General features: G+C 36.4%; 1 protein-coding gene across 1 annotated transcript; it reads right to left on the reverse strand.

The window, feature by feature from the left end:
* Positions 1-16,380: 16,380 nt before the first annotated feature.
* LOC150105795 (thiol S-methyltransferase TMT1B-like) lies at positions 16,381-18,163 on the reverse strand. Its single transcript, XM_090393591.1, has 2 exons — positions 17,566-18,163; positions 16,381-17,058 (listed from the first exon to the last, which is right to left on the reverse strand). The coding sequence occupies exons 1-2, from the start codon at positions 18,094-18,096 to the stop codon at positions 16,825-16,827; spliced, it is 765 nt and encodes a 254-aa protein (XP_090249717.1). The 5' UTR covers positions 18,097-18,163; the 3' UTR covers positions 16,381-16,824.
* Positions 18,164-24,985: the final 6,822 nt, after the last annotated feature.

The following is a 24,985-nucleotide window of genomic DNA, read 5'->3' on the forward strand; positions in this document are numbered from 1 at the left end:
ATCACCAAAATACAAGGTGCCATTCTACAAATATCCAGGAGTATATTACATTCCTTGTTCCTGTGGTCTCGCCTACATCAAACAAACTTCACGGAGTTTGGAGATCAGACAGAGAGAGCACGTTGGTGATGTAAATCACAACAGAAGTATTTCTTCCGGCTTAGAACATCATTTGTGTACGTCTAACCACACGATAGAGTGGCAAAATAGCTCCATGCCATATATAGACGACGATTATAGACATCGTTTATTCAAGGAAGTCGCAGTAGTGTTAAAAACTGGCAGAAACCTCAACAGAAACCAGAGTACTATTCTTAACAGTTCATGGAAAAACCTCATCCTCTCTCTAAATCCATCTGAACTACAGCTAGTTAGTAATCATATTATGCGTTTACATCAAACACGCATGCGTGATAATGATTAAGAACAATAAGTCCACTCAGTTTCTGTCACGCGAACGTGCAACCTTAGCTACTAGAGTGTTTACAACGTTTTTATGTTCCTTTCAATTTGCATTGACTAGTATTTTTTATACTTTTCCGTCAACGCCTTGAAAAAGTTAGACAGTTTGCTAGCGAAACTGGTAGGCAAAGAATGTTAAAATATTTGTATATGATCAGTATTAAACAATAAGTTTTTTATGCTTATAATACTTTTTTTTTCATTTATTGTTTTCCGCATGTCATATTAAACTGCATACAATGAGGAATGCAAACCACATTAACGGTTGTCCATGTGCATCATTCATTTCTTATGTGAACAGTCCATTTTCTCCCATTCTCATGATTTTATGTTCGTTGGTTAAGGACATATTAGAATTACTATTCAGACTTCTTAAAAGTGTAGACGATTTCATTACTGCAGATTGAGAGAACTTCACTAAAGTTAAGCAAACCTCCAGAATGCGGTCACGTGAATTTCAGTTTTAGCGTGTAAGGTTCAATTTTTTTTTTTCTTCAACATTTATCCTTGTTGAAGATTACCACTCGAGTTCTGTTTAGGCTATCTCAAGAAGAATGTCCACATCTTCATTTTATGATCGACACGATGTTCACTTTCACGATATTTAACCTAAAAATCTTTTAGAAATTTGTAGTCATTTAAACATGAGGCGGAAGGTCACATCCATCTTAAACAATATACGTATTCATTATATACGTATTTAATATACGTATATAAAATATTTAATTAATATACGTATTCAGAAAGAGTATAGCTTTATATAGCATTGTATAGCCTTGCTTATCTATAAATAAATGAAACATTGTGTGTGTGTGTGTGTGTGTGTGTGTGTGTGTGTGTGTGTGTGTGTGTGTGTGTGTGTGTGTGTGTGTGTGTGTGTGTGTGTGTGTGTGTGTGTGTGTGTGTGTGTGTGTGTGTGTGTGTGTGTGTGTGTGTGTGTGTGTGTGTGTCGGTCTCCAGAGAACGGTTTTACGGTTAGTTTAAAAATATTTAAAATATTACCTGTTTAAAATCTTTCTAAGTATGATTTACCTGGAATAAAAGATATCAATTAATTGTTTACACATTAGAATATTTATCAGTTAATTTATAAATTCATTGAAGCTGATTATATTCCTCAAGGGCTCACTTTAGTGAGTACGGGCATGGCAAACCCGAGGTACCAGATGCTGGACCATGCCTTACTTCATGTAATATATACTGTATCTGTTATATTATTCTGTAGACTGGTCCCTCCCCTTCTTTCTTTGCTTCTTTCTCCTCTCCTTGCTCCTTCCCCCTGATGCTGTTAGAGTATTCGAGGGCTAAGGGTGAATCTTTCCTATCTTGCTAAGTCATTTCGTCTTATGCAGCCACCGAAGGAGGCAAGCTAGCCTCAAGCTAGCCAAGCCCGGATAAATGGCGAGGGCTGATATCAGGAATTGCATCCGGTCGTAAAACTTCAATGCCAACTCAAACTATGATTATGAGTCGAAGAGAAAATGATATAAGGGCTAGGGCGTACCCCTTACGCGACGCGCAGCCACATCGCCCTACAGCTGTGAGAAGTGGACGAGGGCTACCGCATCAAGGGCGAGTGCGGTTAAAGAAGCGAGCCCAGCAGGTGGAGAGGATGTTGCGAGTGGGAACACTGAATGTTGGAAGCATGACTGGAAGGGGAAGAGAGGTGGCACACATGATGAGGAAGAGGAAGTTGGACATTTTATGTGTGCAGGAGACAAGGTGGAAAGGGGGAAAGGCAAAGGAACTGGGAGATGGATATAAATTGTTCTACTCTGGAGCGAATAACGAGGGAAGAAATGGTGTAAGAATTGTGGTGTGTGGCAGAATGAAGGGTGAAGTACTGGACGTGGGTAGAAGGAACGACAGGATCATGCGAATGAAATTGGGTATTGGAGAAGAGCGGGTGGTCGTATTATGTGTATATGCCCCGCAAGTTGGTTGTACAGCAGAGGAGAAAGATGAGTTCTGGAACGTGTTAGATGAAGAAATGAGGGAACTTGAAGAAAATGAGATGGTGATTGTCGGAGGAGACTTGAACGGACACATAGGAAGACAGAATAGAGACTGTGAAAGGGTGCATGGTGGCCACGGAGTGGGAATGATGAATCAGAAAGGAGAGAGGGTTGTGGACTTTGCAGTAGCGTTGGATCTGGCAATTGTGAACTCGTTTTTCTTCAAGAGGGAAGAAAATTTGAAAACATTTAGAAGTGGTAACAACAGCTCACAAATTGACTACATTTTGACTAGAAGAAAACATCTTAAGGTTGTGACAAATTGTAAAGTAATTCCAACAGATCAAGTAGCACAACAACACCGACTGCTGTGCGCATACTTTAAAATAAGATCGAAGATAAGAACTTCTGGTTGCCATGGGATGAGGACAATTAAGTGGTTTCGCTTAAAAGAAGAGAGTGTGAGGAATCATTTTAGGGAGAGTGTTAGAGAGGATTTCGGATGGACTGGAAAGTGTACAAGATTGGTGGAAACATAATTCAAAAGTAATCCTGAGCTGTGCAATCGAGGTGCTTGGTGAGACATCTGGAAAGATTAGAGAGCAGAAGGAGGGTTGGTGGTGGAATAATGATGTACAAGTGGCAGTGAAAGCTAAGAGGAAGGCAAAGCAGAAGTGGGATGAGTCAAGAGTGGAAGAGGACAGAGAGGTGTACAGAGAGAGAAAGCAAGAACCCAAGAGAGTTGTGGCACAGGCGATGGCCATGGCATATCAAGATCTGTATGATCAATTAGAAACAAAGGAAGGACAGAGAAAAATTTACCAACTAGCGAAATGTAGAAATAAAGCAGCTAAGGACATCTTACATGTGAGGCAGATCAAAGATGCTGAAGGAAGAGTATTATGGAGGGATGTGGACATAAGAAACAAATGGAAATATACTTTGAGAGACTTTTGAATGAAGAAAATGCAAGGACTCACAGAGAAGATGGTGTAGAACATCAGTAGAATGGAAGTGACGGAGGCCATGAAGAGGATGAGGAATGGAAAAGCGGTGGGCCCCTACAGAATTCCAGTGGAGGCATGGAAGGCACTGGGGGAAGAGGGAATTGACCTGCTGTTGGACCTGTTCATGAAAGTTTGCCAACAAGAAAACATACCCGAGGAATGGAGGAAGAGTACTCTTGTTCCCATCTACAAGGGTAAAGGGGATGCACAAGACTGTAAAAATTAAAGAGGAATAAAGTTGATGTCCCACACAATGAAGATCCTAGAAAGGGTTCTTGATGGTAGATTCAGGGAGGAGGGGGGAGATTGCAAAGGAACAATTTGGCTTCATGCCTGGTAGATCAACTACAGATGCTATCTTTGGGTTACGACAGATGATGAAAAAATATCGAGAGAAAGAATGGGAGCTACATCTGGTATTTATTGATCTGGAGAAAGCATACGATACAGTGCCAAGGCAAGAAGTCTGGAGGTGTCTGAGGGAGAAGAAGGTTCCGGAGAAATATGTCAGGTTGGTGCGGGAAATGTACAGAAATATGAAGACAAGTGTTCGGACCTGTTTGGGACAGACAGAAAGTTTTCAAGTAACAGTTGGCTTGCATCAAGGGTCAGCATTAAGTCCGTTTCTGTTTAATATTGTGATGGAGGTGGTAACAGAGGAGGTGAGAGAAGATGCGCCTTGTACAATGTTGAATGCAGATGACATCTTGCTGTGTGCAGATTCAAGAGAAGAAGCGGGAACTAAACTGGAAAGATGGAGGAAAGTACTGGAAGAGAGAGGTGTGAGACTGAGCAGAAGTAAGACAGAGTATATGTGTTGCACAGTGGGCGGTGGCCAGGAGACAGATCTGGAGCTGGAAGGAAATGTCATCAGGAAGGTGAGAGACTTTAGATACTTAAGTTTAACAGTGGAAGAAGATGGAGGAGCTGAGAAGGAAGTGGGATGCAGGATACAAGCAGGTTGGAGGAACTGGAGGGAGATGGCTGGAATGTTATGCGATAAGAGGGTGCCGATCAGTCTGAAAGGCAAAATTTATAGGACAGCAGTGAGGCCAGCTATGACATATGCTATAGAAACTGTGGCCCTAAGGAAAAATAACATCAGCAGGATGCAAGTAGCAGAGATGAGAATGCTTAGGTTTATGTGCGGTGTGACCAGAAAGGATCGTCTGAGAAATGACTATGTCAGGGGAACAGTGAAAGTTACGAACTTAGGAGCGAAAATACAGGAGGCAAGGTTGAGATGGTTTGGTCATGTGATGAGGAGGACGAATATGTGGGAAGAAGGGTCATGCAGATGGTTGTGCAAGGAAGGCGGAAGCGTGGGCGGCCAAAGAAGAGATGGAGGGAGCTGGTAGAAGAGGACTTGAAGATGAAGAACTTGGATGTGGTGACAGCCCAAGACAGGAAGGTGTGGAGGAGACTCATAACAAACAGTGACCCCACTTAAGTGGGAGAAGCTGTAGAAGAAGAAGAAGAAGATTGAAGCTGATTATACAATAGTTGAAAATTGGTTAAATCCCATAATACAATGTTCTTTTTTTCTTAATCGGAACTAGCACTTTTTAGAATTCCTTCATGCACTGACTGATATCTTTCACTTAGCACATGACGTAAGTGGCCACTAACACATCAACACTGTCATCTGGGATCTTAGACGTATTTACAACTTCTCAACTCACCAGTCTCTTAAATCGAATATGTGGATAATCCATCAAGGTTTTACGCAAATATTTTTCAAAATAAGGGTTCACGTCCATTGCAGTTAACAGTGTATTATCAGGGTATAACTGGAGATTGGGTCAACTTCCAATTCCGATTTCCACCATTTTTAAAGTACCATCCTTTTTCCATGTTAATGTTTTCTAATCAGTGATAGCAAACAGTTTCTTTCGAAGAGGTAGTGCGTATCTAGTTGACATCAGAATTTGTTACTGCCAACCAACATTCCCTCAGTGGTTCGTATACCAATCACGCTATTACGAAAGGCAATAGAAGAGTGCATGCTAATAACCATGCGAACACAACGTGGAAAAAATTCAAGGCAAGTTTCAATCTTCTTTCCATTGAATAAACAACTATAGAGATAGTTTTAATTCAGCAAGGTCTGAAATGCCTAAACTTATACACAATGGTGATCTTATAGTGAAGTGTACAAAACTCGTTTGGACCAACTTAGTACGTGTCACTTTTTTTGATTGCAGGATAACATTTTTCTCAAGAGAAAGCTAGAAAAATGAGAAAAATAACTTCTTCAAGGAAACCTGATTACGCTCTTAGAGGAGATCATTTTGCGAGATGTCCTTCGACTTTTAATTTACAGCATAGCTGGGTGTTGATGACGATGTTGGAAACTTTCAAGAACTGTGAGAAATCTTAATAATCTGAAGATTGGAATGCGTTCATTGACGATACAGACCACGTTGCTTAAGTAAAGGTTAACAAGATAAATGATGCACTCGGTGTTTTAAAGTTAAAAGTACCTGCTGAATCATTGAAATCAGTAGCAGATAGCATATAAAAATTTCTTTTTAAAAAATTCCAAGTAGTAAATGAAAAAATGAAAAAAAAAGCAGTCCAAGCAGGATGCAGCTGTCTTATGCCCCCCCCCCCCATAAAATCGTCAACCCATAGGCCAACAATGATTACATTTAGCAAAAGATTTCTGTACAAAGACCGAAAAATAGCAGAATGATTGTGAAAATGGGTTAAACAAACAAAAAGTAATACTTCTTTCTGTTTGTGAGATGTCCTTCGACTTTTAATTATTTAATTAATTAAGTATTTAATTAATTACAGCATAGCTGCGTGTATTAGGTTTCCCATCAGGACAACCACAAAGAGTAGTCGGTTTATTAGCTACCTTTCCACAATTAATGGGATCACTTGCTTTGTCACGGCAGCTATCGCGAGTCCACTCCCCCTTCGTTCCCCCCAACATGATGTTGGGGGAACGAAGGGGGAGTGGACACTAGTTTTAAGGAGAACAATCGACAAATATATATTCATATTTCAATACTTTAAAATGCTTTCTATTATTAAAATCCATTTTCATTTGTTAATATTTATTTAGAATTTAAGTTGAGTACCATGATTTTCCTTATTTTTTTTAAGGAATGTTTAGTTGAATATTCAGGCTTAATATCTTGGGAATGGGAAAGGACGATTTCTTTTTCCCTTCGATTTGCCACTTTTCATGAAACTAGTCGACCACCTCAAGTTGTTTACATGCAGACAATTCAAGGTCTTAAGGAAACTTTGAATTTCGTCCAGGTATTTCGTGATATTATATTATTAAATTTTGTTTTCGATCACCGTGCTGAGTCAATCATTGCGTTACACACGAACTTGTAAACAGCTTCAGTATTCTCCTGACTGACAATTAGCTCTGCAATCGCCATGTGCATACAGATTATTTGCATACAAAACTAAATAAATTTAAGCACGTTTCTTTGCGGAAGTAAAACAATAATGCAGCACATCCATATCTGTGTGTGTGTGTGTGTGTTCTTCACTTTTCTTTACGCGATAAACTAAGAGATTCGTCAGAGTGGTTCCTCATATTAACAAACAACTATCGACAAACGACTCTTAGAAGATAAAGATACCAAGAATTTTATAAACTTGGTTTTAATCCTTTTTCCCAAATAAGCAAACAGACAGGTAAGCCAAGTTTGCACCTGAAGTATTTGCAGGTCTGAGGTAACTCGTGGTAAAAGTGGAGTAAGATCTGACCACTTTCTCTTAGTATCTCCCCTAATGCTAAGCAAATCTCTTTGAGACATGTATGATGCTATGCATTAAGGGAAGGGCCACTACCCAGATCGGTTTCAACCTTAATGCTTTGCAAGATACGAAGGGAAAGTGATCAGAGCTTACTCCACCTGTACCACGAGTTGCCTCAGACCTGAAAATACTTCGGGCGCAAACTTGACTTACCTGTCTGTTTGCTTATTTGGGAAAAAGGATTAAAACCAAGTTTATAAAATTGCTTGGTATCTTTAACTTATAGTATACCGAAGGTAAAAACTTTCTAGAGTCTTAGAAGTGTTACAGAAAATTTGATGTCGAAAGTAATTTGTCATTATAACTGGAATATCCGTGATTGGGGTCATTTAAAGAGAAGGGTATAGTATGACTTCGTTGCACAGAGAGAACGACATCATGATCGCTCTCTCTGTGTCGGTTCCACCATGATAGTTGTCTAATATGATAGAAATACACCAGCGTATTGACAATGATGTGATTTATGTGGATTTACAACAAATCTTTGGAAACCCTCAACATGAAAACCTTCTGAGTTATCAACGGGGTTGTTAACGTTTAATCCTTGCGAATAATCGGAAGTTTTGTTCCGCAAAATAAGCAACCTGCGAGAAGAATACACTAAACTTAACAGGCATTTCACATTGGTCAGAGCCAACGTAGCTGAGTCTGTATAGAACCCCTTTGGTTGGAGAGACACTCGAATCCAGTCTAGAAAGTGCGAACCTTTTCAGAGAGTTTCAATTGAAGATGTGTGAACCAGTTTCATCCGGATGTGGTACGGTTTATTCTCCTGCAAACAAGCAAAAACTAACACCATAAACACGCGTGTACAAACATACAATAATTATCCTTATGTGGGAGGCAGCAGAGGAATGGCAAGGCAGCTGCATTAAATTACGAAAAATCCTTGGTTAGATGGGTTTCGTTTAGGATGGACAAAAAATGAATGGATGGATAATCAAGCAAGTATTAACGAAAACCTCTCGAGATAATCGTCAATAATAAAGTTCAGTAGGTTTGCAATTTGAACCAAAAGAAACTTCAGTTCCAGTTCAAAAGAACCATCCGTTCAAATAACTCAATTTAACGTTAGAATCGCTGAACATGTTATTTATGTCAGTGCATGAAAAGATGTCCAAGAAAAGCAATGCAATTGTTTCAGTAAGTTTTCTCTTTGTGCGTTGTATACGTTTTCACATCTACAAAAGGCAAACACAAACTCTGTTAGCTTCCAACGAATTCCCGGCCGTTCGTAAACAACACATCTCATCGTGACACCACTATTTGCTTCAACGCAGCTCTTTTCTTCAACAAATTTCTCTTTCACAATTTTTCTTAGCCTTTGCTCAAGTATGGTTGCATACTTGAGAAAAGGCTAAGGAATATCTTACCAAAAACATTCGCTAGGAAAATTTGTCTTTAATTCTCACGTTCGAATTTATTTCCCTTCTAATAGATGAGGATGAATATTTATTCTCATATTTGTCAGCCAATGTGTGCATGAAAACCATTTTGTGCTCAAGTTTCCATTCTCAGATTGAAGGTGTGCGTCCCACAATTTAGTTGAAAGATCTCGTACGTTGCATGTTGATATTTCTATGAGAGCAACTTAAATGTTTACTCCATCAGCAACTTAAATAAAAGCGCTAATATGATATTCATTCATATCAATGTTGCTATTTTTTCAAGCACTAACCTGTAATATTGCGAGCATTACATAAGTTTGCATAAATCCTCATAGCTATAAAAAAACTTGTATTTCGCAAATCACCTCGGAAAATCCAGCTTTCCCCGCCAAGGATTCTATGTTTCTGAAATAGACTAATACGGAATAATATCTCCAGACCGATTCCATTAACTTCTGCAAACATAATTCCCAGCTATTCTTCGGAGTTGAACAACTCATTCTTTCCTAAGTTGTCCAAGCAGTTTCTCTATGATCTGATGACTTCCATAAGCATGGTGTTAGTGCGTTAACGTTATTTGTATTATGTTTACATTTAATATACTTTCAATTAAAATTGACTTAACCTTAATGAAAATCATCGAGTTGAACACACCAATTTACATATATTTATTCATAAATAAAATGATAAGCTGTTAGTCTAATGCAGGGGTTCCCAACCTTTTTGGTCCCCGTAACCCCTTGGCTTTTAGTAAATTATCCGGTACCCCCTATTCATTATAATTAGAAATAAATTCTAAAGTTTACCATACAAACTCAAAGAATATAAGAAATAAACAGTAATTAAGTTTTCATAAAAGCTTTATTCGGTAAATAAATCAATTACATTCTCATAAAATTGTAAAATCTTTATTCAACTGCAGTAAAATCGACTAGTGAGACCCTTGATTCTGTTTCTCATCCACCAACAGTTTCATTCTTGGTACAGTTTTTGAAATAGATACCCACATATCATGTTCAGGCTCCAGTTTGTTTCTTATTTTGGACTTGATTGAAAACAGAACTGGGAATCCTGATTCACATAGATAAGTTGTTATAAATTGAATTATAGCCATGTAAGCATGTTTGGTGTACACTTGGATATACTTCTCCAACTGTACACCAAAAATATTGTAACTTCATTGATTGGAATTCAATTCGGAGTTTCTTGTTATTACGGAGATCAATTAGCTCGTCTTTCACTGGGTCGTTGTCACTGATTTTTTCTAAATCAATATGAAAAGGGTTACGTATCCAGATTTCATTAATTTGGTCAGGAGAAATTATTCTTGCAACTACCTCTTTCAAAGTTTTTAAATGCAATATAATGCTATCACGAAATTCCTGTTTTAGTTCATATGCCGGATCTGAAGTGATTTCATCAAGAGATTTGAAATTGGCAAAGTTACCTAATTCCACCTTTCTTCCCCAGAGAGTCAATTTTTCTTGAAACGATTATATCTTTCCTTCAGACTCCGAGAGAATGACATCTGTACTACCTTGTAGTGAAATGTTCACAGAATTAAGAATTCTAAATACAGTACATCAGAAAGATGAGCTAGAGAAATCTCCAAGTTTGGATCTTTGACTTGCAAGCAGATTCTTTTTCGACTAAAAAAATTTCAATTAAATTTCTAAGTTCAAAAACCCTTCCTAAAACATTTCCTCTGGATAACCATCGTACTTCTGTATGAAGCAGCAGTATGATATGATCTGCTCAAACCTCTTCACACAAAGTCACGGTGATTCAATGCTTTTGCTTTGATAAAATTCACAACTTGAACAACAACATCCAAAACGACTTTCAAATTATGTGGAAGTGATTTAGATGCTAAAGCATACCGGTGAAGGATTCAATGGCTTGTAAAAATATTTGGGTTGATTTCTTTAACTAAAGCACCGAAACCTGATTTTTCCGCGACATAGCAGGAGAACCGTCAGTACAAATAGATTCTACTAATTCCCATGAAAGGCCATTTGAATCCAACAAATCATTCACCAAATTCATAATGTCCACTGCCTTTGTTGTTCCTTTCAAGGGTTTACAAAAAAGAAATTCCTCTTTTATTTCATTCTGATGTATATATCTAGTAAAAACAAGAAGCTGTGCTCAGTTAGAGACATCAATTGATTCATCCAACTGTAAACTAATTCTTGCCAGACTTTTCTTGATTTCCTCCACTACCTGTACACGTACGTCTTCTAACATTTCTTGAATCCGATCACAAATTGTATTATTTGATAATGGTATTTGTGCAATTTTCTCTTTTGCTTCTTTGCCACACATCAACTCAACCATAATGTCTCAGCAATTGTATGCGGTTTCATTTCTTTGGCGACCCTCAATGCGACGCGATAACTGGCCTCCAGTGCTGGCTTCTTCGGGGTAATAACTCCATGGTCATGAAGTGTGATATTCGTACCAAATCGTGCTCAATTTATTCTAAATGAGGACTCTGACTCGTTAGAATATTCGGGATGAACATTCTGAAGATGCTCTTTCAATTTTGATGGCTTCATTCTGCCATTGCTGAATATCTTGGAGCAAATGAAACACTGAAGCTTTTGCACACCTGCTTTGTCAAACACAAAAGTAAAATCATAATTGCACATATGAATCTTGGTAACAACGTTTCTTTGGCGTGGTCATTCCTTGGGTCTGCAAAAATAATATTTTTTTTGTATGTAAATCCTGATCTAACCTTTCATTTTAAAAATAAGCTAAAAAAGAAATAATATTTTAATGTATTTAAATCTTGATCTATCCTTTCATTTTTAGAATAGGCTAAAAATAAACTATAAGCTACTTACGATTAGATTAAAATTTAGTCAGCAAAAGTGAAGTCGGCAAAAGTGATTTAGCTAATCTATGTTTATCACTAAACATGTGTACTGTGAGCATATCGAAATGAAGCTGTTGGAGTGTGTACCATACAGTACGTCACGCGCAATTTCACTAGCTATCTTGAATCTTAACCGGACCTTTTGAGTTATTGGACCCTACAGTGAAAAAAAAGGTCTATGCAACCTCACTATGTCCGAAAAGAGACTTGAAATGTTGCTGATGTGGCTGACAGACTGTACCAACATGGAATAGCCCGGAAATGTTGATAACATAACTATTTTTGGAATATATTAATAGCATAATATACTTATTTACCTGCTTTTCACCGTACCCCCTGGACAAGCTTCCCATACTCTTCTGGGGGTACGGGTACCCCAGGTTGGGAACCCCTGGTCTAGTGGATATATATATATTTTTTTAAAAAATAGATACTTAATGACTTTAAACCGAGATAAAATATGAAGTTTTAATGAAAATGATACAACTAGTTTCAGCCTTTTACAGCTTTCTTCAGGTATCCACTAAAGGTAGAACATAATAATAAAAATTGAAGTTACAAAAAACTAGAATTACAGACAAAAATGCAATACATAATTGACATAAAAACGTTGTATTTTTTAAGTTGTTCTATCCAACGAGCCATTGTTTATAGCGTGCGTGCTTATGAGTTCTCGAGAACGCCAGTATTGAACAACTGCAGCATGGCTATTAGGGATGTTATAACTCAAATTGCTGTTCAAATGTTCAGGATTAAGGAGATTTCCCTGGACTCCACGATTTTCCTTTCAAATCATCACTGCAGCGAGAAATGTTTTTCGGATTTATCCCAGCAAACTGAGTGAATTTGGAGATCATCATGAGGATTGTTTGAGAAAAGAACATGACTGGATAGTGCAGATGCATGTGTTCCTTTATAGGAGATGTCTCTCTTATGCTCTTCTATACGTAGTTGAATAGATTTGTTAGTCTGTCCAAAGTAAGGAATATTACAATCGTACCATAATTTATAAACACCTGGATATTTTAGGTTGTAATGAATAAGCTTCGGATGGCTTATAAGAGAACGGATTTTAGGGAGTGTAGTGAAAAATGTCCTGACGTTGTATTTTTAAGGACTTTAGCCAATTTATTGGAGACTGAACTAATGTATTGGCTGGAGATCCTACCTTTAAAATTAGTAGTTTCCGTAGTATACTGCCTAGGAGGATCCAGAAGAAATTTCTTGATTGTTTTTTCAGAATATCCATTTTGTTTAAAGATAAGAGAAAGGTGATTAATTTCTTTTTGGAGTTCATCTGGTTCATTTAAAAGAGATCGTGCTCTGTGTCCTAAGGTAGAAATAGTTCCGAGCTTTTGTGGTGGAAAGTGATGAGATTGACAGTGCAGATATCTGTTAATATGAGTGAGTTTTCTGTATATAGAGATTTTAAATCTATCAGAGCATCGTGTAAGAATACATCCAGGAAAGGAAGGCAATTATTTCGTTCTAGTTCGGCAGTGAATTTTATATTAGAATGCTGGTTGTTAAGATGATTTATATATATATATATATATATATATATATATATATATATATATATACATTATTTTTTATTTTTGTTAAAGTACTAATTCGGGAACCAATTGCAAAGTACAGAAGTTGGACCATAAGATGATAGCTTGGTAAAGAGGCTTCTATGCCGGATCCTATCAGATTTCCTAAAATGTAAAAGGGCAGCTAAAGGAATTTGACAAAACATTTTCTCTGTTCGTGCTGTGAGGTGGAAACGTTCGCTAGGAGATCCGCTGTGACATCAGAGTTGCAGAATCCATATTGATGAATCCATGCAAATTTGATTTCATGTTTTGCGAAAGATGCTAGATGAGTGTAATATCTTCAATAGACGGAACAGTTGGGTACTAATTCTGAAGTGCAAATTATGGGCACAATTGTGGGGATACCATCTGGAATAGGAAGCGTTGTAATAGAAGATTAATGAAGCTTTTTTCACGTATTTGTTGCGGAAGATCAGTGGAGACAAATTAATGAGTTGTTCATGGAGAGAAAATGAAAGTAACAAAGAATACCAAAGAATTACGTGGTTTATTATAAAGTGAGGATTTCAGATCTAGTAATCCATGACATGTGATTCGCACGCGCGCGCACACATACACACAGAGAGAGAGAGAGAGAGAGAGAGAGAGAATATTTTTGTAGTTTCGAGTGTTGAAGTAATTGTGGAGGGTGCCAGTAGTGGTTGGGTAGAAACAACAGATCATGTTTTGACACGAATAAGTAGTAGTTCTGTTCTTGGAGGTGGAATGGAAATGAATTGATCAAAAAGGAGAAACCTCATTTTAGTTTCTTGTTAAAATGCTACTTATTGCAAAGCTGCAATTTTCGACTCCAGTTTCTTTAAATATAATTATTATTTGGAACTTTATTATCATACTTTGCTGAAGAGACAACGGTCAAGCAATTGGATGATAAATACCCTCATTCCAGAATGCATTATTTCAATTTGGATTAGAAGAGGAACAGCATTTAGACCAATGAAATAAGTGGTGAATTCACGGACGTCATTCCAGCTGTAATGCAAAACGAAACGGGATCCTTGGCACGTTTTTAGATCTGTAGAATTGGGGGGGGGGTGTTATCTGAGATGTGCTCGTGTGTATGTGTGTGTGATTGTTTCGATTAATTCTTTTCCGTCATGCTTTCGAAGTCTAATATTTTTATTTTTATTGATTTATTTATTCTTGAAAAAAAGAAAGAAAGAAATGCGACAATTCTGAATGAATGTTCTTCTCAACTCTTGATCCAAGGTCGTAATAGCCGCTTACAGAGGAACCCTCGTCTTTGGAGCAAGTGTTGCCAACATCCTTAGCGTTAGAAGTGCTCTCTCTCTCTCTCTCTCTCTCTTAATTATATAACTTAATTTTACAATAACATTTCGTAATTACACTTATAAGAATAGTTAGCATTCAAATGAATGCCATTTATAATTATAAATTCTTCTCATTTAAAAGAAGCACCGGAGATGGTTTTAATTACGAAGTAAAGGTCATTCAACTAGTAGAACCAATAGTTTTATTATCGGTTACTGCTTCCGTGCACGGTTAATTTTTTTTTCCTCTCAAAATGCTCTAGACGAAAATTCAGACAGTTTATTTGGGAATATTTATTAAATAGTTTTGTATTATTATTTTTTTTGACATAATCCGGAAACTTCAGCGATCAAATATGGAACTTTCCCAAGCTACTTCAGTCCTCGAATAAGCGGAGTGGTGGTCTCACACCGTGCGATGAAAGTAATCTCCCAGCTACACAAAATTAACTTATGATTTTCAAACAGCTGTGAGCCACATATCCACTGTACTGCATCACCTTTTGAAACCAATATAAAGCTGTTAGGTATAAAGTAGTTTTGTTTGTCAAGTGCGTGTCTTCATAGAAACCAAAATTCAGGCACTTCTTACTGTATAAATGCCTTAGAAGACAGACAATTGTTGATCGGAAGTTAGTAATGATGACCCACTTCATCTAGTACTATCATAATATTCTGTACGTCATCTTGAAGGTACAAATCAGGAATTTGATATGTACCTCCATCGCGTTCTTGTACACATGTCTGAACCAGTTTTGTTGCTCACATAATACTAGCTAAATTTACTAACAAAAAATAAGCAATTAATAAAACGTTGTTGATTTTCTTAAACAAAAATCGTGTCTGCTTAAAGAATTACGCCATACCGAACTATATTACGCGTGAAACTATCTTCCAATACTTTAATTATTTCAATTAAATTAAAAATGTCATTATTCGCATGCATTTAACAATTGATCGGCCTTGTTGACCAAATAGTTAACGTACTGGCTGTCTAAAAAGCACGCAGTTGGTTCGAACTGCGCCATAAGCATGGATGTGTGATTGTGTAGTTCATTGCCGGTGTGAGACTGCATCTGAAGACAATCGACAACAAAACTCGCACTGTTTCAGACATCTTCCATGTCAACCGTCAACCTGATTGCAATCGCTCACTCACTTGTATGTCTCAATCATATTCTCCATTTCTTTCCTTCTCCTATTCACAAGGGTTTGCACTACTGGTTCAGTTAGGAAGCTCGTGATGACAACAGTTGTATGCTACAGTTTCTTACCAAAATTATTTCTAGACTAACTATCTCTGTGAGATAAGGTTATCACTTGGAAGACATAAAAGTTGGATTTACGTTGCCAGGTTGTTTCTGAACGGTCGGAACATGTAGAGTGAAGTGAAGATTTCTGCGACATTTCCTACAGGTTATATGGATTTCCGACGGATTATAAATCCTTCAAGTATTTGACGCAACTCACCTTTCTTCCCTTGAGCAACTGTAGTGTGACCGTAAAGATGGCGACGTGATTTGTTCATCGCCCGTTGTTGACCACGATCCACTCTGTTCAATTTTCGGCAGTCAAAATTTGGATTCCTCTTACCCGGTTTCGATGCATTTTCTATCAATGGCATCGACGGGACAAGTAGAAATATTTTGGAACAATTTCAAATTAAAAACAGGTGTTAGAACACCATTAAAACTATAAAAACGGGAGAAGCGATACACCGTGTGCCCGTTAGTATACCTACACAGATCCCTCTTTAAAAAAAAAAAAAATAATAATAATAATTTGATATCACAAGACTCTGGACAGTTTTAATCGCAAGTCATTTTTTTTTTTTTTTCATTTTCGTCACTCTCCAATGTTGTTTGAAACATCGTTCTTTTCAGTTTGAGTTTTTGCGGTGATGATTATCAGGTTATGCCATGAAACATTTCTAAATTTAAAAGTCCTATAATTTAAAAACTGATATTTATAAATTTACACATCTATAATAGATTGAAAAAAAAATCTCTAATCATTGAAACGAATTCAAATATTTCTCTGGAAAATTATGAACTTCTTTATTTTCATAGATTTTAACAGCGATCTAATATATTTTTAAATGTATGTTTTTTCATTGTAGTAATTCGATATTTGGAAAGAACTATTTAATATGATACTAGAACAAAATTATCTGAAGATGCCTCATTTTTATTTATTTGCTCTTTACTTTGAGGAGGAAAAATTATGGATATATACGAGATGGTTTTAATTATGCAAAGATTGTCATTTTACATGGTCACAAATACAGATCAAATATTAATAGAATAAACTTAATAACTCTAATATGGTTAACAGGAAATGACCTAACATAACAGTACTACAATATACCACTAAATACTTATGCGTGTTGAACAATTAAAAGCACAATAATACTGTATTTCTCGCCAGTAAAAAGCACATCGCTTAATTAAGAACCTGAATACTGAATCCATTTCCGCTACTTGGTTGCAATGCCTAAGGAATTATACCTGACGTAAATGAGCGGATTTGACAACATCGCAGTTTCCCATGTCATCTTGGAGAAGCCAGCCTTTTCCACTAGAGGTCGTATGTGTTTGTTATGGCAGCCGGCGAAACACGTGCTCCACAGTGGCTTCATTAGTCGCTGTATAAATAATGTGCAGCTGTTCTTCGGTGCTGGGACGTGGTCAACGAAAAGATATTTTCCTCCCTAAAGAGAATGAAATTAATTAAAAGAAATAAAACTGAGAGTTCTAGCTAGGCAATTCATTCAAGAATAATATGATACTAAACCTATATTATTTAGAAATATTTTCAAACTTCAGTTATTTTTTTTTTATTATTGCTTAGATTAATTATTTTATAGAATCTACAGGAATAGTTGGTCGAGGATTAACGTGACCGCTATCCAATTTATTCGTGGACTGAAAGCCAAGAAAATGTTTCCTGTGTGGTCTCTAGAGCAAAGGTTTGAATTGCGTAAAAAATAAATAAAATAAAGAAATGAAAAAAAAATTAAAACACCCTAAAGTACTTTGAAACTAAGGTAGTACAGATTGATAACATTTCGTGGGAGAAATGGGAGTCGGATGAAGAGAAGTAATAAATGTATACAATTAAATGTGTGATACAATTGTGTATCCGTTAGTTCAATAAACGTTTTAAATCACTTATAAAAGAGTTCCAGATTATGTATTAATTCACAAAATTTTCTTACCGGAATGAGGACTCTTTTGATTTCCTTAATACATTGACTGACATCATTCACGGAACACATGACCCATGTAGCCACCAACACATCAACACTCTCATCCTCAATTTCAGACATATTTTCTGCCCCCGTAATCACAACTTTATCGATTTGAACATGTGGATAATCTCTCAGGGTTATACGAAAAAACTTTTCAAAATAAGGATTCACGTCCACTGCAGTTAACAGGGTATCATCGGGGTAGAACTGAAGGTTAGCTCCACTTCCAAATCCGATTTCTACTATTTTTAAGGGACGTTTCTTTTTAAGCTTTAGGTTTTCCAGATCTACCATAGAAAACAATTTCCTTCGGAGAGGTACTAAACTCTTTGTAGTCGTTGGAATTATCACCATGGAAAACACTCTGGCAAACCACCATCTGCTCAGAGGCTTCCACACCTTTAACGCTATTAGAAAAGGCAGCAGAACAGTACACGCTAAGAGCCATGCAAACACGATAAGCACAAAATTCAAAACAATTTCCATTCTTTTTTCCATTGAAAAAGCAGCACTCGAAGCAGTTTTTTCCAAGCAATATTTCAAATAATCCAACTTTCAAGTACGATTTTTACTTTACAATGAAATATAAATGGTCTGGTGATTAGGGTAATAAAACAGTTAGTTTTATAACCCTAAAAACATAATCGTCATTTGACTGCTGATTTGATAAGAACAGACCGACAAATACTTTACAATTCAATGATAAGACATGATAGGGTCTTAGAGGAAAGTGTTATTTACACGTAGATATGAAATTTCAAATCAGTGACCTTTTCACATTAGTTTCCTTCATAGCAACAAGCCTTGCTGATTACGAACTTAGAGTTATTCTTAAGGTGAGAGAAGAGGTCTTGCTACATCTGAGTATTTGAATGCATCCATGCAAATGGTTTGATGAAACCGTCTGCATTGTTCAAAACGTATTTCGTGTTGAGTTGGTGTAAGGCATCCAATGATAATTTGCAATTCTGTACAGTATTGTAACTTGCACCAGAACCGTTTAATAAATATAAACAAAATAATTTATGCATAGAGAAGTTAATATTTTTAAAAACTTTGTTTGAAATAACAGTTTATCCTGTTGAGAGAAGGTCGCCTTAGTTGGAGTATTTCGGAGCATAAAGACAACAACACGTGACTATAGTTAAGTGCTGCAATGTCACGTGTTGATAGGAAAATGTACCCACCCTGTTATGGACCATTGCTTGCTTATCGAAAACGGGTTAAGGTTTTCTACTCAGATGAGTTAACTACCTGCCTCTATAAATAACAATATACAGTATATATATGTAAATATAGGATGTGTGAGTCCTCCACGGAGTCAGGGAATCATCGAGAGAGGCCACATACTAAACTCCTCAGCTGTCATGCTTATTCTTGAATTCATCCACACTGCTTGCACTCACAACATCCAATTACAACCCATTCCAATCACGCACGACTCCATCAGAAAAAATGCTAGCTATCACCCCCCCCCCCTTCTCAGCGGCATTTATTCTCTCCTTCAAAGGATACCCTCTGGTCCTTTCCCCACCCTCCATAAAACGAAAAATTCCATCAACTGAAATTCTGTATAACCCTTTCAGACGTTTATCTCAATCATATCACCCCTCTTTCTCCTGTTTGCTAGTGTCTGCAGTCTACAAATTCTCAGTCTGTCTTCATAATCAGCATTCCACAATTCCTGGTATAATTGTTAACACTCTCCTTTGCACTCGCTCCACTGTATCACAATAACGGAAACTAAGAGATCAGACTTGCGCACAACACTCCAAGTGAAGTCTTATCAAGGCCTTGTAAAGAGGCAAAATGGCATCCCTATCTTTACATGTGAAAGATCCGTTTTATATATATATATGTGTTGAGGAAACTAGTCGTGCTGAATAAAAACAGTGTTTATTTTAATCTCTCGGCCGTTTCAATCATTTAATAATTACGAAATATGTCTTTCAGCCGAGTAAATCCATTATGCCACACACACACACACACACACACACACACACACAATCACTACTCTCTCTCTCTCTCTCTCTCTCTCTCTCTCTCTCTGAAAGATGAGTATTTAAAAAATAACAGGGAGCAAAAGTTAATGTCCTAACTAACTAAATGCTAGTTAGTACACAAAAGTGATGTTACCAAATTATTACATGTACCTTCCTTCCTCCAATGGTAATTGCTGAGAATATTGACACAATAAATAAATTAAATTAAATTAACTATTTTAACCATTCGTTCTCAACTCATTCAAATGATGAATGAAGTATTTGGTTTTTGCTTTAGTCAAAATTACCGATGGAGAAATTTCCGTAATATTAGAAAGAGATTCAAAAGATAATAAATTCTTGTAAAACTTCCAAATATGAATAAAGTCAGCCGAGCTACGATGGAAGAGTTTATATGGTTACAGAAGGTCAGATAAATGGAATCTCATAAGAAGAAAGGATTGCATAAATTCAGACAATTTTTAAAACTTTGTTGAATAAAGATAAGCTAATACGTTTTTTTTTTGTCTTCAATTTACTTCGCTTTCCAACTCAAACAAACAAACTAGGAATGTCTAGTTCAGTACATACATTTTCGTAAAGGTCATAAAAAGTGAATCGAAATCAAGGAATTATACAGCCATTACCGTTGTTGTGTTAATCGACGATTTGTAGGATCACAAGACCTTAAGAAATATCACCTCCCCCCCCCCCCAATATAAAGCAAACCTAATAATTAATGAGGGAGAAAAAATGATGGGCAATGAAATCATATGCAATATAAAGTTGCAGATATTCTTCTATTTGGAACGTTATTTGGTGTAAAAGTGTGCCTGTGGATTCTTTTGTTTACTCCATATGTTATGCAGTCCGTCGGGTAGCGTGTTTTGCTGAAATAAAAATCCATTTCAAAGAGATAAACTACAACTACTTCTATGTGAGCTCGATTTTCACTCACATTCAGTTGAAAAGTCCCATAAATATTCTTCTCGTCCTATTCATTGTTCAAATGAAGTTATTTCCAACCAAAGTTCGGACATAACAGCACTAGGAGACGTTGTGAGATGAGACAATTGATAAATAGGATGTGTAAGTATTGATATTTTTTAGGGAATTCGTTGGGACATGATTGACAAATTATTTTAACTGTTTTCATTCATAAAATTTTCATCAGGATTTCTTCACTAACATGTATTTCAAAATTTTGCTTTTTTATTGTAATAAAAATATCCACACGATAAGCTAGTTTCATTTTTGTCAATTGTTTAAAAGTTTACAATATTTTTTAATCTAATTTCTGGGGGGTGATCGCCCTATCTCCAAGCCATGAAGAAAAATGCTTACAATTCTGTTAATAGGTCTTAAATTATTCGTAAGGTGTCGGAATTAAGGTTTCCATCTAACGGCTGCATATATCTGGCAAACAGAAATTTTAATGAAATAATCAGATTAATTTAAATGACATACATAAAAATAATGACATAAATGGCAGGAATTGCCCATGTAGAAATGCAATAAGCACTGAACATTTACATACAAGTACACGCAATTTTTATAACGGATAAGCCTGTAAAATATTATTACACGTAGCGACCATTTTATCCGGGATACTGCCAACCGTCGTGTTGAATCATCCCTAAGGGAATCATCCATAACGTGGAAATTCTCTCTATGAAGCCTGCCCCATAAAAAAACACTTTTTGGGGTATTCTTGGGGATTAAAATTCTTAATAGGCTTTAGATCCAATTATATGACACGTTATGCTGATGATGGTGTCCGCTACATGAAAGAGTGTAATTGGTTCATAGTAATGTTCACATAGGCTACGGCAATTAGCGCATGCTCTAATAGCATCAGGATATTCATCATTTGAAGTTTCAGAAATGCATTCACTAGCTTCGGCCTTGAAATTTTGTCATCAAGCAGGATTACATTTTTCCGTCAGTAGTTATTTCTTATCTGCTTTGCTTGCCTTGCTAATTGCATCCGTTGACCAGATATGATACCCTTAAGTGAACATTTGTCGTATATTTTATGCGGAACAGTCAGATACATGACGAATTCATGTACACTTCCTTGCCGTTAATTGTAAATAATTCATGAATTGGACAAAGTGATAATTGAACTCCACCATGCTTTTTGAATACATGAAATGTCTTTAAAGATACTTATTTTGATTTATAGAATGGAGATTATAGTATAATTTAGCCTTTACCTCTTTTCGACGAATGTACAAGGGGCGTACGCATTCGGTGGGATGCACTTTTTGGAGTTCTACAGCGAATCTGACGATGTTCTGTGTCGCCAGTTATTCACGAATCCATTGTGGACATCCTTTTATTACTTTTACGCTTATGTATTCGTGTGGAACTGGAGGCTGAGTTAAGATTTTCCTTCTAGTCATACCTAGAAGGCATGAGATTCATCTTTCTCTATAGTTTCTTTTAAAAAGAAATTAAATTTTCAATAAAAGAATTTTAATATTCAGTTTTTACAAATTAAATGAATGTTAGCTATCTAGATCTTGGAAGCTAGATTATTATTATTATTATTATTATTATTATTATTTTATTCATATAATTGATGCAGTCAAAACAAGATATCATATAAACAAAAACATTTGACTGTTATACGGAAAAATTCAGATTCTACCCAAATTTCTAAAAATAGTCCTTCAGATAGCGTCGTAAAATATGGACTGTTCCAAGTAATGCTGTTTTTTGTAGGTCATATGCGATCACTTCGTTTATGTTTAATTATTATTATTATTATTATTATTATTATTATTATAAAAACCCCAGATATAAATACACTCAGCTTTCTGCACGAATTAGAAGCATGGCTAAGCAGCATTGAACACCGTACGACACATCGGCTCATCCTAATAGGAGACATTAACATGAATACTCTAGACCATGCTTCTTCAACCAGCAACGCATACCTTGATATATCAAGTCAGTACAACATAAACTCGTATGTTGATATGGTCAACCATCATGCATTGACCATATCAACATACGGGCTCTCATCACTACATATACCTCATCAGTAATTAACACCAAAATCGCCGATCCCTACTTTGTCTCGGCTTCATTTCATCACTCTGCTTCCTCCTCCCCCACAATATTGCAAAACTCTTCCAAATTTCATCATATTAAAGAGCATTGTCGACAACCTTATAAAAAATACAGACTAGAATTGTGTGCTCAAAATATATGAACCTGTAACTTTATACGAGAACTTCCAACTAATGTTCACAGAAATTTACAAAAAAAAAAAAGTAATAAAAGCAACAATGCCTACACAAACGAGACGACAAAGAAACAGCAATCCGTGGACAAATGGCGATATTCTAAATAGTATGACTGAAAATGAAACTGTATGGAAAAAACTAAAAAAAAAAGTCACCCAGTAATATTCATTTACGAATATTATACAAACATGTGAGAAATCAACTAACAACAAAAATTCGTAGAGCAAAAAAGAAACTACTACTATCAAAAATTTATCGAATATAATGACAATATGAAACAACCATGGGCCACACTTAACTAATTACTAACTCGAAAAAAAAAAAATTTCAGCACAAGATTTTATTACAAAAAGCTTCGGTCAGGATCTTCTTTCACTACGCGTTATTCCCGCTTCCTATGCAGGGTCCACGTGTTACTTAGATGCGACTACTTGTTAGTACCATTCCCAACCGACCTGTCGCTTAGTCTGCCGCAGATATAAACCAAAATTAACTAGTAGACTCGTTCAACGACGTCTTCACAAGCAATATCACACAACTCAAAGAAGATAATCTACAAATATAAACGAAAAATTACCAACACAAAGTTAACAGCAAAATATGTATTTTCCACCTGTAACAAAACAGGAACTGTAGGAAGCGCTCCTACAGCTAAAACCAAAGGCCACTCCAGGAATAGACAAAATACGACTCACAGACCTTTTAAGACACTTTGAACAAATAAATCTAATACTTATGAGACTAGTGAACATAATATTTGACACTGGCATTATACCACAACAACTAAAAACTGCGATAATTACTCCAATTTACAAGCATGGCAAAAGAAATAAAACACGGAACTACAGACCAATAGCTAGCCTACCGGTCATTTCAAAAATTCTAGAAAACATTAACACACCCACACCCACATCCACACCCACACACGCACACACACACGCACACACACACACACACGCACACACACACACACACACACACCAGACTAGAGAACTATTTACAGAAGTCCAACAGTATCTTACAAAACCAATACGTCCTTCAGAAAACAAAAAGCACCATCAATTTATTAGAAGACATCGCCGACCCCATTAACAAAGCCCTCGATGAAAACAAGTACGCCGTTCTTATACTGCTTCACTTAACCAAAGCTTTTGATACACTTGAACAGGGCATACTACTGACTAAACTGTACTCAATCGAGATAAGAGGAACACTGCATACCTGTTTCAGGAACTATCTCTCAGACAGAACAAAAATAGGCTCATGTTACAGCCGCGGTATATAATTAAAACACGGTGTCCCACAAGGCGCCGTATTATCACCTACTCTATTCAACATATACGTTAACGATGTTCATAACCTGGCCACACGAAGTCAAGTATTTCAGTATGCAGATGACATTACGCTACAAGCAGTTCACACAAACATCAACATGGCACCAAAACACAGATGTTGATAATACACAACCCAGGATGTCCCAAAATCAAACTCGTAACACATCCAAAATACTTTGCCCTTTACATAGATTGCTACCTTAAATGGACAAAACTTATAGACTACCTACATACTAAACGCCGCATCATCGCAGCAAATCTGTGTATCAATTATGTGAATAAATAATAATAATAATAATAAATTTGCTATTATTAAAATTTTGCAAGTTTTAATAGCAAATCATTGGTTCTATTTTCGATTTTGTAGCGAGCGAATTTCTTTATGTATCCCTGAATGATACGTAATCACATTTTTTTTTTTACTAAAAAATAAAATAAATCTGCTAACGTCTTTCTTCTGCAAACGGAGTGGGCGATGTAGTTTTAACCGTAGCTAACTTTTGGAGTCTAATGAGAAGTCAGTCTTTCCAAACTTAACCAACCAGAAATAGCCCAAACGTTCAATGGATTGTAAATCTCATCTGAAAACAGCTGCTGCTATCGCGTGATTATTAACTACAACGCAATATATTATTTTCTTTAGTATATGAATAATGCTGAGTTTTGGGGAGATGTGTGATGAGCTGAAGTGTAGATAACGTCCAGTATTTGTAGGGTTTCTATAAACTGATAAGTTGACACTATTATTTTCTTGTTTCTTTATTATGATGTCCATGAATGGTAGTTGTTTGTCCTTTTCAAGATCTGAATTGGATAG

Source organism: Typopeltis vanoorti, chromosome 6 (genome assembly GCF_054136105.1).
Source record: "Typopeltis vanoorti isolate ZY-2024b chromosome 6, IOZ_Tvanoo_1.0, whole genome shotgun sequence".
Lineage (NCBI taxonomy): Eukaryota > Metazoa > Arthropoda > Arachnida > Uropygi > Thelyphonidae > Typopeltis > Typopeltis vanoorti.

What these genes read in the sequence shown, in the direction of transcription:
- LOC150105795 (XM_090393591.1), bottom strand. Translation starts at nt 18,096, where the DNA reads ATGGAAAAAAGAATGGAAATTGTTTTGAATTTTGTGCTTATCGTGTTT. An exon ending in TCAAAAGAGTCCTCATTCCG is followed by an intron (nt 17,059 to 17,565) that starts GTAAGAAAATTT and finishes CATTCTCTTTAG; the next exon opens with GGAGGAAAATATCTTTTCGT.